Source organism: Schistocerca nitens, chromosome 1, assembly GCF_023898315.1.
Source record: "Schistocerca nitens isolate TAMUIC-IGC-003100 chromosome 1, iqSchNite1.1, whole genome shotgun sequence".
Lineage (NCBI taxonomy): Eukaryota > Metazoa > Arthropoda > Insecta > Orthoptera > Acrididae > Schistocerca > Schistocerca nitens.
This window is the reverse complement of record NC_064614.1, coordinates 547,752,513-547,766,880: the sequence shown is the minus strand read 5'-3', so window position 1 is coordinate 547,766,880 and position 14,368 is coordinate 547,752,513. Positions and strand designations below refer to the sequence as shown.

The 14,368-nt window shown below is 39.7% G+C and overlaps 1 protein-coding gene across 3 annotated transcripts in view; it reads left to right on the top strand.

Moving 5' to 3' along the window:
- Positions 1-14,368, top strand: part of LOC126254123 (cation-independent mannose-6-phosphate receptor) — a 633,915-nt gene that overhangs the window by 12,878 nt on the left and 606,669 nt on the right. For 2 of the 3 annotated variants that reach the window (XM_049955284.1, XM_049955285.1), the window contains exons 2-3: positions 5,013-5,248; positions 6,152-6,258. In XM_049955284.1, the coding sequence (XP_049811241.1) occupies positions 5,013-5,248; positions 6,152-6,258 (343 nt within the window). Of the gene's footprint in view, positions 1-5,012; positions 5,249-6,151; positions 6,259-14,368 lie in introns of those variants that run through there. The other variant, XM_049955287.1, reaches the window with a different exon arrangement.

Genomic DNA, 14,368 nt, shown 5'->3' with positions numbered 1-14,368 from the left:
CTCATTGCAGCTGTGATAGTCTACTGACGAATCCGCATGTTCTTGTTGAGTGCGTCCTGGCCGATCTGCAGCACGCTCTGAGCTTGAGTGCCTTACTACCTCAGATACTTGTGGATGACGTGACAGCCACTACCGTAGTCTTGGTATTTCCTGAGGGAGAGCAGATTTTACTCTAACTTTTAATACTCTTCCACTTCCAGTGTTAGGTGTGGTTGTGGGGGCGAGAGCCACCCCCTCCCCACCTCCTCTTTGGCAGGTACCCACCAAGCGACCACTGATTAATTTCTTCCCCTCTCACCTTGATTTCCCTAAATCGTTTTAGGCAAATGCCGGGATGGTTCCTTTGAAAGGGCACGGCCGATTTCCTTCCCAATCCTTCCCTAACCCGAGCTTGCGCTCCGTCTCTAATGACCTCGTTGTCGACGGGATGTTAAACACTGACCACCACCACCACCATCTCTCACCTTGTTGTACCTTTAGCCCCCCTTGTGAAAGATGCCGCCTGTGTTCTCTCTTTTCTTTTACTTATTGTGGCACAACTACTTTCATGCCTTTTAAACTCTCTGACTTGCTTATGTAGTTTAAGTAGCCGAATCCCCCCCTTTTTATAATATATATATATGTTTCTCTCATGATAAGGAGGGACTGATGACCCAGTAGTTCAGTCCCTGAAACACACATTGATCATCTTGTTGGATTTAACTGGTCACTAAACACATCTGCTCCTCTCACTCAAATGTACTGACACAGCAAAGTGCTGGAGACAGCATGTGTGGGATGCATGCACATGCACACCAATTGGTGCATTGAAATCATTGTTTCCAGCATTTTCTATGACGGGCACTTCTGTTCCTCTGTTCTGCGTCAGTGTTATCAATTTTTTCTGCGGCAGTTGTATGCGTTAGTTGAAAATGTCTTTATTTTGCCAAACAGGTATTGCAGATAAAAAGTGATGGATGCTACACCCCGTGCTGATTTAGTAAAATAAAGTATATTCAACTTTTAGCATTTGCTCTTAACCATATATCATGATTATTAAATAAAAAAAAAATATTCTGAGTAAATGAGGAAGCGACAGTTTTTTATAATAGCTAATCTCATTCAATTTTTTTGTTAAATTTAGCCCACACAAGCAAAAATAACAGGGCTATAAAGCATTTATTGACTATTAATTTTGAGGGCAGTTTCTAACAGCTGTGCCTCATTGTTTACGTGTACAGTGAAACATTCAACAGCATGAGTTCACCATGATGGGATCTATGGAACATTGGCGAATGACTAGCCCCTTTAACGAAGGTAACCAAATGGAAAAGAATAACCATAAGGCAAATTTTCTTTTACAGTGAACAGTTTGTGTCAGAAACAGCATGTTGTTGTTGTGGTCTTCAGTCCTGAGACTGGTTTGATGCAGCTCTCCATGCTACTCTATCCTGTGCAAGCTTCTTCATCTCCCAGTACCTACTGCAACCTACATCCTTCTGAATCTGCTTAGTGTACTCATCTCTTGGTCTCCCTCTATGATTTTTACCCTCCATGCTGCCCTCCAATGCTAAATTTGTGATCCCTTGATGCCTCAAAACATGTCCTACCAACCGATCCCTTCTTCTAGGCAAGTTGTGCCACAAACTTCTCTTCTCCCCAATCCTATTCAATACCTCCTCATTGGTTACGTGATCTACCCTCCTTATCTTCAGCATTCTTCTGTAGCACCACATTTCAAAAGCTTCTATTCTCTTCTTGTCCAAACTGGCTATCGTCCATGTTTCACTTCCATACAAATACTTTCAGAAACGACTTCCTGACACTTAAATCTATACTAGATGTTAACAAATTTCTCTTCTTCAGAAACGATTTCCTTGCCATTGCCAGTCTACATTTTATATCCTCTCTACTTCGACCATCATCAGTTATTTTACTCCCTAAATAGCAAAACTCCTTTACTACTTTAAGTGTCTCATTTCCTAATCTAATCCCCTCAGCATCACCCGATTTAATTTGACTACATTCCATTATCCTCGTTTTGCTTTTGTTGATGTTCATCTTATATCCTCCTTTCAAGACACTCTCCATTCCGTTCAACTGCTCTTCCAAGTCCTTTGCTGTCTCTGACAGAATTACAATGTCATCGGCGAACCTCAAAGTTTTTACTTCTTCTCCATGAATTTTAATACCTACCCCGAATTTTTGTTTTGTTTCCTTTACTGCTTGCTCAATATACAGATTGAATAACATCGGGGAGAGGCTACAACCCTGTCTCACTCCTTTCCCAACCACTGCTTCCCTTTCATGCCCCTCGACTCTTATAACTGCCATCTGGTTTCTGTACAAATTGTAAATAGCCTTTTGCTCCCTGTATTTTACCCCTGCCACCTTCAGAATTTGAAAGAGAGTATTCCAGTTAACGTTGTCAAAAGCTTTCTCTAAGTCTACAAATGCTAGAAACGTAGGTTTGCCTTTTCTGAATCTTTCTTCTAAGATAAGTCGTAAGGTCAGTATTGCCTCACGTGTTCCAACATTTCTACGGAATCCAAACTGATCTTCCCCGAGGTCCGCTTCTACCAGTTTTTCCATTCGTCTGTAAAGAATTCGCGTTAGTATTTTGCAGCTGTGACTTATTAAACTGATAGTTCAGTAATTTTCACATCTGTCAACACCTGCTTTCTTTGGTATTGGAATTATTATATTCTTCTTGAAGTCTGTGGGTATTTCGCCTGTCTCATACATCTTGCTCACCAGATGGTAGAGTTTTGTCATGACTGGCTCTCCCAAGGCCATCAGTAGTTCTAATGGAATGTTGTCTACTCCCGGGGCCTTGTTTCGACTCAGGTCTTTCAGTGCTCTGTCAAACTGTTCACGCAGTGTCTTATCTCCCATTTCATCTTCATCTACAACCTCTTCCATTTCCATAATATTGTCCTCAAGTACATCGCCCTTGTATAGGCCCTCTATATACTCCCTCCACCTTTCTGCTTTCCCTTCTTTGCTTAGAACTGGGTTTCCATCTGAGCTCTTGATATTCATACAAGTGGTTCTCTTCTCTCCAAAGGTCTCTTTAATTTTCCTGTAGGCAGTATCTATCTTACCCCTAGTGAGACAAGCCTCTACATCCTTACATTTGTCCTCTAGCCATCCCTGCTTAGCCATTTTGCACTTCCTGTCGATCTCATTTTTGAGACGTTTGTATTCCTTTTTGCCTGCTTCATTTACTGCATTTTTATATTTTCTCCTTTCATCAATTAAATTCAATATTTCTTCTGTTACCCAAGGATTTCTATTCGCCCTCGTCTTTTTACCTACTTGATACTCTGCTGCCTTCACTACTTCATCCCTCAGAGCTACCCATTCTTCTTCTACTGTATTTCTTTCCCCCATTCCTGTCAATTGTTCCCTTATGCTCTCCCTGAAACTCTCTACAACCTCTGGTTCTTTCAGTTTATCCAGGTCCCATCTCCTTAAATTCCCACCTTTTTGCAGTTTCTTCAGTTTCAATCTGCAGTTCATAACCAATAGATTGTGGTCAGAATCCACATCTGCCCCTGGAAATGTCTTACAATTTAAAACCTGGTTCCTAAATCTCTGTCTTACCATTATATAATCTATCTGATACCTTTTAGTATCTCCAGGATTCTTCCAGGTATACAACCTTCTTTTATGATTCTTGAACCAAGTGTTAGCTATGATTAAGTTATGCTCTGTGCAAAATTCTACAAGGCGGCTTCCTCTTCCATTTCTTCCCCCCAATCCACATTCACCTACTATGTTTCCTTCTATCCCTTTTCCTACTGACGAATTCCAGTCACCCATGACTATTAAATTTTTGTCTCCCTTCACTACCTGAATAATTTCTTTTATCTCGTCATACATTTCATCAATTTCTTCATCATCTGCAGAGCTAGTTGGCATATAAACTTGTACTAATGTAGTAGGCATGGGCTTTGTGTCTATCTTGGCCACAATAATGCGTTCACTATGCTGCTTGTAGTAGCTAACCCGCACTCCTATTTTTTTATTCATTATTAAACCTACTCCTGCATTACCCCTATTTGATTTTGTATTTATAACCCTGTATTCACCTGACCAAAAGTCTTGTTCCTCCTGCCACCGAACTTCACTAATTCCCACTATATCTAATTTTAACCTATCCATTTCCCTTTTTAAATTTTCTAACCTACCTGCCCGATTAAAGAATCTGACATTCCACGCTCCGATCCGTAGAATGCCAGTTTTCTTTCTCCTGATAACGACGTCCTCTTGAGTAGTCCCCGCCCGGAGATCCGAATGGGGGACTATTTTACCTCCGGAATATTTTACCCAAGAGGACGCCATCATCATTTAATCATACAGTAAAGCTGCATGTCCTCGGGAAAAATTACGGCTGTAGTTTCCTCTTGCTTTCAGCTGTTCGCAGTACCAGCACAGCAAGGCCGTTTTGGTTAATGTTACAAGGCCAGATCAGTCAGCATACTGTGAGTTAACAACCTTTTTTCCAGGTATTTGGATGACACTATTAAATTTCCCATTAGGCGTAGACTGAGAATACGGACAAGTCATAATAAGTAAAACTCAAACAATAGAAAAATCCATGATGGAATGTAACAATATTATGAAAGGAAAATTGCTACTCACCATATAGCCTTGCTGGCTGAAAGCTTATTTGTGACAGTCTTTTTGTTGCGCCTACCTGCGACTCAGTATCTCTGTTGTATGGTCAGCAGCAACTTTCCTGTCATAAATTAAACTTGTGAATACATGGAGGAGTAGTCTGAAGCAGACTTTTTATGCACCTGGCTTACCTTTTGGAAAGACACATTGTGTGGGGAAGACACTTCTAGCACCTGTATGGGTTAGAGAAAAAAGCGATGGCATTTAAAAATGGCTGTAAAAGACGGGTATAACTGTTGAATCCTTGGTGTTTGTGGTCACTAGGCTGTAGTTTACAATATATAATATGTGGCAAGAAATCTTGTTATCTACAGTTATACTTTTCATGTAATTTTCAATTATTTTTCCAGTCTTTCCAGGCAGGTGTGGAACATCAAAGTATCTGATGAAAGAAAACTTGATGGGAGTAGAAATAGTAGAGGTGGCAATCGGACACTGTTTGCATTCATGTCACCATGCAGCAGTGTGAAAAGTAGAAGTAATGTGGACTATTGTCCAGATGAAAGTGCCTCCATTTGTATTGCACAGAAGTCTGGTGGAGTATGGAGTAGGGAGCTGCCCAACCTAGGAACGGATGTCCTCAACAGTAAGTATCTATTTATTATATGATTACATAGTTATTTTTATTTTTTTATGCTGATGAACAATTGAATTAGAGAGAACTACCATCTTCACAGGATAGCACTTGTCGAATATTGTAGAATGGCTTACTCAGGTATACCGGTCTTCCGTTGTATGGGTTATGTATGAGAGATCGTGGTCAGATGATCGGGACCAGATTCATGAGGCTTCCCATCTCTGAAGTCCTGAATGAATAGTGCTTGGTTGCTGTCAAAATCAACTACCATTGTCAACATTATATGTGTGACTGGGGTCTCAATTGATGAGATTGGAGGGACCACAATTATCACAGTTTTGCTGCCAGTTCAGTGCTGGGTGACATATGAGCAACCAGAGCCATGTGTTTGCTATTTCAGAGATCTCAGAAATCAGAAATGACTCAACCATTTTAATGGATTGAATCATACACATATAATTGTTGTCTATGCCAATGTGTGCAATTGGGAGTGTACAAATGTCTCAATAATATAGTCTTGCTGGTGGGATTGAGCCAAAACCAGTGTTGGTGGTGTTCTTAATGGGAAGAAATGGGGCTTTTCAGAATACTATTGTCCGTCATAGCTGAACATACAGGTAACTACTGGCAGGCTTTGTGCACCCATTTGTTCACACTGTTGTAAACAAACTAATACACAACATACAAATCATAAAGGAGTGAGTTGACAAAAACTCATTGGAGTTAAAAAAAAAATCCGTAATATACCTGTCTCGTGTGGAATGTACAGTATCATGATGTACCAGTCAGCAAAGGAATGCTATACATTCATGGACAAAATTCTCTAATCCACTTGTTCATAAGGAATTTTATGTTGCTCTATGAATCATATGCGCTGATATTTATTTGCATGTTTCTCATTCTGTTTCACAGAACATACTTTTGCAAATGGTACACTGAAGGTTATTTTGAATGGAAAGGAGAAATGTGTGAATGACAAAAATTATGAAACCGAAATAATATTTTCATGTGTAGAAAAGGTAAGTCATTTTAGAAAAGTTTGCATTTCAGCAGAAGACCTATGTAGTTTCATGTTTAAAATAACATATTTGTTTTCAGTAGTTAATCTACATGCAGCATCCCATGGGATTCATATGTAATGTCTGATGATGAGATTGAAAGGAGGACATTAGCAGAAAAAAAATAAAAGATAGAAAAGCAAGTAGTTGTTGTCATCTCAGATGAAATTTGTATTATTTTAAAGGTGCCATGTCACTTCCCCAGAGGCATTAGTAAAAATACCTGTGGACCAGTAGACACATGACTCCTCAACAGTCTACAAAGTAACACTACAATCCAGTTTTTTTTCTTTGTTACTGTTCTCTGTCCCATTACATTACTCTGTGTCCTGTCCTGATCTTTCTCTGCTGTCCCTATTCATTCCCCATATGACATATGCTTTCCCTTGCTTACTGTGTATGATGTGGCATACTGGCTTCTGAGCCAGTCAATAGCTAGGGTCTTCCCCACTTACAACACATGGCATATGGTGCCCTCTGTTCCAACTTCTTGCTGATATAATTATTTGTAGACCTTCACGCAGATCTCACTTCCTACCTTCACTCACACATATTTTTGCATGCTCTCTCTCTCTCTCTCTCTCTCTCCTGTCCTGAACGCACCACGCATATATATTCTCACACCTTGTACCGAACAGTCATCCCCTTCCCCATACTGCTGTTGTCCAGTCCATTTACACCTGCTGTCCCTCTCCCTGCTCTACCTGCTGATGTGCACCCCACGTGATTGTTGTTGTTTTATTCCTCTTTTTGACTTTGATATCGTCCTGCTTTCACATTGACTGTTATTTCATATCCATCTCTTTTTTTTTTTTTTTTTTTTTTTTTTTTTTTTTTTTTTTTTTTTACTAAATCTAGTTTCATCCTGTTCACTATACTTCATCTAGTGTTATTTTTTATGAGTTTCAAAATATCCCTACAAATTTTTACTTGCTTTTTATCCTCCATGGGTTCTTGCTCCTTTCATCCACATGGGTTCTTGCTCCTTCCGTCTGTGCCAGTACAGAAGAGTTTCTCTATCCCTAGCCAGGACTCAGTCTCACATAATGTTCTTGAATTGTTCCTAGTTTGTGGACTCTCACCAAATGGCCTGGCCATCAAATTACCTATCTCCAGCTGCAAAATTCTTCCACAATGACCTTTACTTGTTCAAGTTTTGTCAACCCATTGCCTTCACCTACCTAGTCCTTCAAAACTATATTAACTCAGGCTCGAGCCTCCTTTCACTACAGCTCCATTTGTGAAAACCTGCTCTGCACTCCCAAATGTCTGCATCCCATCTTCCAGCACATCATACTCCCGCCATGGACCACCATCACTGCCAACCACTCCTTTCTCTCATACATGCCAGAACCTACCCAGCAGACTTGCTACATGTGTCAGACCCACAGAAACTTCTACCCACTGCCGTACAGAACCCAGAGCCTCAATGCAGCTGCAACAGAGTTGTGAAGGGGCCATCCCAAAGCCTCAGTCTCACAGAAGTGTCAGTCCTTTTCAAAGGCCTTACCTTTTGCCCCATTCTTATATTTAATAGTGCTGGGCTTGTTAAAGACCTTCTCGCACTATCATGATTCTTATAACAGATACACCTTTTTGCCACTAACCCCACCAATCAGACATGATCCAGAACCAGTATCGAAACCTGCCTCACTCAATTTACTCTTCTGTCCAACCATGAACTATCCCACTACCCTTGTATCAGCCTTGATAGCTTTCCAGAATTTCCTAAGCTCAAACTTTGCCTCACCATCATTCCCAAAATCTGTCAACATGGAAATCAACCTTAACCTTACGTCCACAGAAAGAACTACAGTCCACCTCCTAAAACTGATTCCAAACTTATAATCCTACCTTCCAACAAAGGTTCCTCCACTGTTTTGAATTGCAGGGATTACATGGCTGAGAGCCTCTGTCAGCTGCCTGACAAGTCCACCTAGAAGCCCTGCCATAGTGTCCCCATTCCGGAAACCAAGCATGATCTCCAGTTTCTCCTCAAATCTCTGAACCTCTCCTCCGAGTGTTATCTCCCTCCTCATCCCCTTCACTTTCTGCACTCCTACATTCTACGTGCTTCTTAAAATACATAATCTAACCACCAAGACACCACCATTGTGGCTGGATAATGCACCCCTACAGAGAGAATCTCTGCCCTCCTGGGGCAATACAGACTAGCCTTGGTATTTTGAGATTTCGTGAAAGTCAAGCTGGTCTTAAGAAAATTAAAATTTAACATAAAACTAGAGTAAAAGCTTGTTTTCATACGTTGTCCACATGTACGTTCTGTGCATTTTGTCGAATGTGGTACATTTTGAATTTTCTTTCAATTTTCCATGTACAATTCAGGTAAAACCGTCCCACATTGGGTTTTTGTTCATAATGCTCAAAAATAACCTTAGCCTCAAACTGCTAATGCATTTCTATTACAGATGGACAGGTACCATTTGGCTTTGAGGAGTTCGAGTATACCCAAGTAATAATACAGTACACGTTTTACAACACTGGATGACCATTGTTGTAGGCACTTTAGTTGGTTGTGTGTAACACCTGTACTGTAGTGTGCCCACCTGGACCATGTTAATTTTAAAGTGTTGTATGTATGTTCAGTGTATTGTACGTATGTAACTGTGTGTTTCTTAATGTTTTAATTCATACATTAAAGTTAGTGGTAGGAGTAAGAGAAAATTTATGCCATTGAACGTGAAACTGCGAGCTCTCTAAAGACTAAACAAAGAAGAAACATAAAGAAAAGGGGGAAGGAAAAAAAATCTTGCTGCTGGGTAGGAAGGCGGAGAAGTGACAGTTCGAGATTGGCTTAGAAACAGAGACAAACAAGTGTTCTATTTCGTCATTTGAATGAATGGAAGTCATTGAAGAAATCTCAGTATGAAAAAAAGAGTGAAGCTTTGTTTGTTTAATTTACTCAACAGAACCAAAAAGGAAAGCCAATTTCATGGCCTATTCTGCAAGAAAAAGCCTGTATTTTTTAGAAATGAGTTAAAGGAAGGTGAGGATGATTTTACTGGAAGCTCGGGATGGCTGGATAGGTGGAAGAAGCAATACATCATAAGACAGCTTGAAATTTGCAGTGCAAAACTTTACAAGAAGTAATCCCACTTGTGATAAACTGTATAACTATGGTGAAACTGTGCTGAATTATAAAATGCTTCCATCTAAAACTCTAGCCTCAAAAGAAGAAAAGTCTGCCCTAGGCTACAAAAAAACCTAAAGCGAAGTTAACAGTTTTTTCTGCATTGAATCCAAATGGATGCCATAAACTGAAGCTAGTGGTAATAGGGAAATCTGCTAAGCCTGGAGCTTTAAAAAATATCACTGGTTGTGCACTGCCTGTTACATACATCCACCGAAAATCTGTTTGGATGGGCAAAAATATTTTTAAGAAGTGGTTTTTCGAAGATTTTATTTCAGAGACAAAAAAATACCTAAAGAAAAAGTGCTTGCCTTCCAAAGCAATCGTAATGCTTGAAACACTGGTTCACACCTTGATGAGGAAGAATTATAAAGTAACAGTATTCGCGCATTGGTCTTACCCTCTAACGTGATGAGTTTAGTAGTCTATGGACCAAGGTGCCTTACAATGGGAACCAGATTCTACAGAATGAAACAGATACCTGAAATACAGAGGAAGGTGGCCTACCAGTGGCAAAACTGATGAAAAAGCTTGCTGGGTGTGGAAATGCAAATGCGAGTGATGTCCCAGACTGGATGAACAGTGATAAACAGTTTGAAATGTGCGATCTTGCAATTGTTGACATGAAATGGACAGTGAACCTGCTGAAGACAGTGATGATGAGGAATTGCCCGAAGAAATTGTACCAGTGATCACTTAACAACGAGGGTTTGGCAGCGCTAGATGTGGCATTGCCTTATGTCAAGCAGCAAGTATAAGCTACTCCAAATGACACCATGCTTCTTAGAAGATAGCATGACATTGCTGCTTTTTTTTTTTTTTTAAAAAAAAAGATTCTGTTTTAAAGAAAAGGACTGCGGACAATTTCTTTAAAATGTGACCTATATTTTTGCAACTTTGAAATGTGTGCCCGTATATGGACATATAACACAAGTATGTACATAATGATTTTTATTTATTTTGTTTATCATTATTGTGCTCATTAAACATTTATTCATGATTAACTTAGTGATATTATCTGAGTTTTCTGTAATTCAAAGTAGCCTCAGCCCCAGTTAGCTGGAATTGCTGTGGCTCTGCTGTATCTGCAGCCTGTTATGGCAACTTACCCTCCTATATAAAATACAGTACCCATTTCCTCTACAGACACTCCATAGTTCCTGACCGTTTATGACCGGCACTCTGGTGGTCATTGTTAATGCTACCACCCTCTACACAAACGCCATTGATGCCCATTGCATTGCTGTCTCGGCAATACCTAGCTGCCTCCAAATCAAAAAACTCTTTCCTGGCCACTACAACTACTTATTGCCTCCAAATCAAAAAACTCTTTCCTGGTCACTACAACCATTTATATTATCAGCCACACTTACTTCTCCTTTGAAGTCATCACATGCAGCACAACTATGGGCACCTGCATGGTATCACCTTATTCCAAATTAGTCATGAGCTATCTGGAAGAATCCTTCTTAGCCATCCAGTATGGCCTTGCTGCGCTGTCTTGGCAATACCCAGCTGCCTCCAAATCAAAAAACTCTTTCCTGGCTACTACAACTAATTATTGCCCCCAAATCAAAAAACTCTTTCCTGGTCACTACGACAAATTATATTATCACCCACAGTTACTTCTCCTTTGAAGGCATCACATGCAGCACAGCTGTGGGCACCTGCGTGGTATCACCCTATTCCAAATCAGTCATGAGCTTCCTGGAAAAATCCTTCCTGGCCTCTGGAAGAATCCTTCCTGGCCACCCAGTATCAAAAATCCCTCACCTGGTTCAGATTCGTTGATGACATCTTCATTACCTGGATCCACATTCCTCCAGCACCTCAACACCTCCGCTCACATTCATATTTTCTGATAACCCTCAGCGCAGTATGCTACCTTCCCCATTATTGATCTCCCACTTCACGGATGGCTCCATTCACTCCACCGTCCACGTAAAACATAGTAACCACCAACAATACTTAAATTTCAACAGGTTCCACCCTTAGACACTAAGTGGTCCCTTTCATCTTTAATGCTGCCTAGCGACCCATAGTTGTCAGGTCTGCAGTGGCTTTGATGTATCTTCAGCCTGTTATGGTAACCTACCCTCCTATATAAAATACAGTACCCATTTCCTCCACAGACACTCCATAGCTCCTGAGCCTTTATGACTGCCACCCTCACTGTTCCCCGCCCTCTACTCTTCAAATATGCAGATTGTCTCACTGAGGCCTTTAGAGAGCAAAACTACCCTCCTCACCAGATCTCCCAAGCCTTGTCTCCCCGGTCAGTTACCATCTCCCACTTGCTTAAATGTAAACAAAAACCTCTAACTTGTGTTTTATTGTTATGTGCATGCAGAAAATAAAATTGAAATTTCAAAACTGTGTAATTATGTAAGATGTTAAATTGCATTATAGCTGATTTATGAAGTAACAATATCTTGAACTACCACTCGAACTGTTGAAGAATGGGAAGAAAAAACGAACTGTTGAAGAATGGGAAGAAAGAAGTTGCACCTATAATTGCATATGCCGCTTGGCAGAGCAGTTGCTGTTAAAGCTCTTAATGTAAACCAACTTCCCTTCAAATTCACCTTTCTTGTACCTTCTGCTTCTGGCCTCTGCGTATTTTATTTAATTTTTCATAAGCCAGTTTCCTTTTCTATTTCCATTTTTCTTCATCAGTGGTAATTGCAATGTTCTTCTATGATAATCCTGGGCCATTTATCAATCAGCAGTTAATAAGGTGATACTTCAATTCTTGAGTGTTACAGCTCATATAGTATAGCCTCAAAAGCTATTATATCCATTTGTCACAAACTGTTTTTCAGTACAACATACTTACATAATTGTCCTACTTCTCTCATTTCTCCTGATTTCTTCAAAGAGTTCCTTGAATTGTACCGTTTCTTTGGGATTATTGAAATAACTGTTTTTCACCTCCTTTTCCCATTTCTAACATGCTTTGTTTTCAGGCACTTGTATCTTGAAATTCCAATATAGGTCTAACAAGATCTGCGAATTTTGTTATTTTTTTATGTTCTCCCTTGTTAAGTACACATCATGTCTTCCTTAAAGCTCATCACTACCACATTGTTACACAAAGAATCTGTCCTAGTTTCAGATATCAGTATAATTTTGGTACCACTGTTGCACTAATTTTGTATTTTACAGGTACTACTTCTATCTCAACATTTATCACCACCTACTTCTTTGTTAATTTGCTGTTCTTTCCTACACTTCGTAGAGCACTAAAGACTTCTACTAGCAAATATAGTATAAATATACCTCAAACTGATGCCCATTTCAGTAATCTTTAATGTATGCCTTGTTTTTGCCATTACATTTACAAATGGTTGTTAATTTCCTGTAATCTCCATTTTCTTTTCTTCCACTGTAGTATTCTATATGCTGACTGTTCCCTCAAGTTCTCTTTGTAGTACTCGTTGGTCATCCTTTCATTTGAGTTGGTGATTGAACCACAAACAAACTTGCACTTAGTTTTTCTCTTCCATCATTCCCCTTTGCCTATTTCAGCAGTTTGTGTCATTATCTGCATTTTGTGGTGAACTGCATTGAATCAATCATAAGACGGGTGATTGAAAAAAAAAATTACATTTTTTAAAATTTTCTTCGTATTCAAATTGATATCCCCCTGAAGATTGGTGACCAGCTCTTTTCCAGCCACCTCTTTCTCTCCTGGGTGGATTCGAATACTGATACCTGTTATCATTTTTTTTTTTTTTGTTTAATAAATTTGCAGCCAAATAGCCATATACAGTTACTTTGCTTAACATTTTACATTTACATTTTTGCATATTCATTTATCGATTTCACTCTTTTACTGCACAGTTCTATGTGATATCGTTCACAGGCTTCGTTACACAGTTCACATACACGTTATGGTTGGGTCGTGATAAGTTTTATTTTTGCAGATTAGATGATTAAAGCCGTGAATAGAAAGTCTAGTTACGACATGTTGCTGTTCGAAGTTTGGTGCTGTCCATGAGCGGTTCATCATTGCTTCGGTGCCATAGAACTCTGGCTATATTTTTTCTCGTTTGTCCTCCATGATCTTCAGTTGCTATCTGGAAGCCCTGGTGTGTGGCATCATATATCAAAGTCTGATGTCTTCAATTAGGAATGTCTCTCTCGCTAGCAGGTACACTAGTCTAGATCTTGTTGTCTTTGAGAGACCTAATGCTCTTTTTTAGATAGGTCGATTTTACCTTTTCTAGTGTTTCTGGTTTTTTTTTTCTGTCAGGTGGTCCGGGCTGCACGTTCTGTTATATGTTTTGTGAAGCATTTGGCTGTTGGTTGCAATGTCACTCTTAGGTATTTAAAGTCTGATGAGATTTTTATTTTTTGTCCTCTGATGCTGATTTCCGCATTCTTGGGTGTTTTGCCTCCTTTTCTGAAAATTACCATTTCTGGCTTTGTTATGTTTATCTGTAGTTTGTGTTCACTGCACCATTTGTCTATTTTCTCAATGATTCTCTGCAGCTTCTGTATATCTGTTGAACCTATGGCTATTTCTTCACTGTATGCATATACATATACATCTTCTTCATTTTCCCCAATTCGGAGTACTTCTTCAGTGGCAAGAATGTACAGCAAAGGGCTCATTGGGTCACCCTGTAAGACTCTGTTCAATTGCAGAACGGAGTTAGAAAAAGAGAGGTTGTCTGATATTGTGATTAAGTTGTATTCGAAGATTGACTTGATTATTCTTGCCCATACGCTATCTTCTTCCATTGTGTTTTCCAGTTTCCGGACTATGAGATCTCTTTCCAGTAGGTCAAAGGCTTTGGTAAAGTCTATGAACACTGTGTAGAACATTTGTTTCTTTTGTAGTGCTTCGTCGATGGTGTTTATAAGAAGCCTGACTGCCGTAAGTGTTGATCTTCCAGATCTGAAACCCATTTGCCG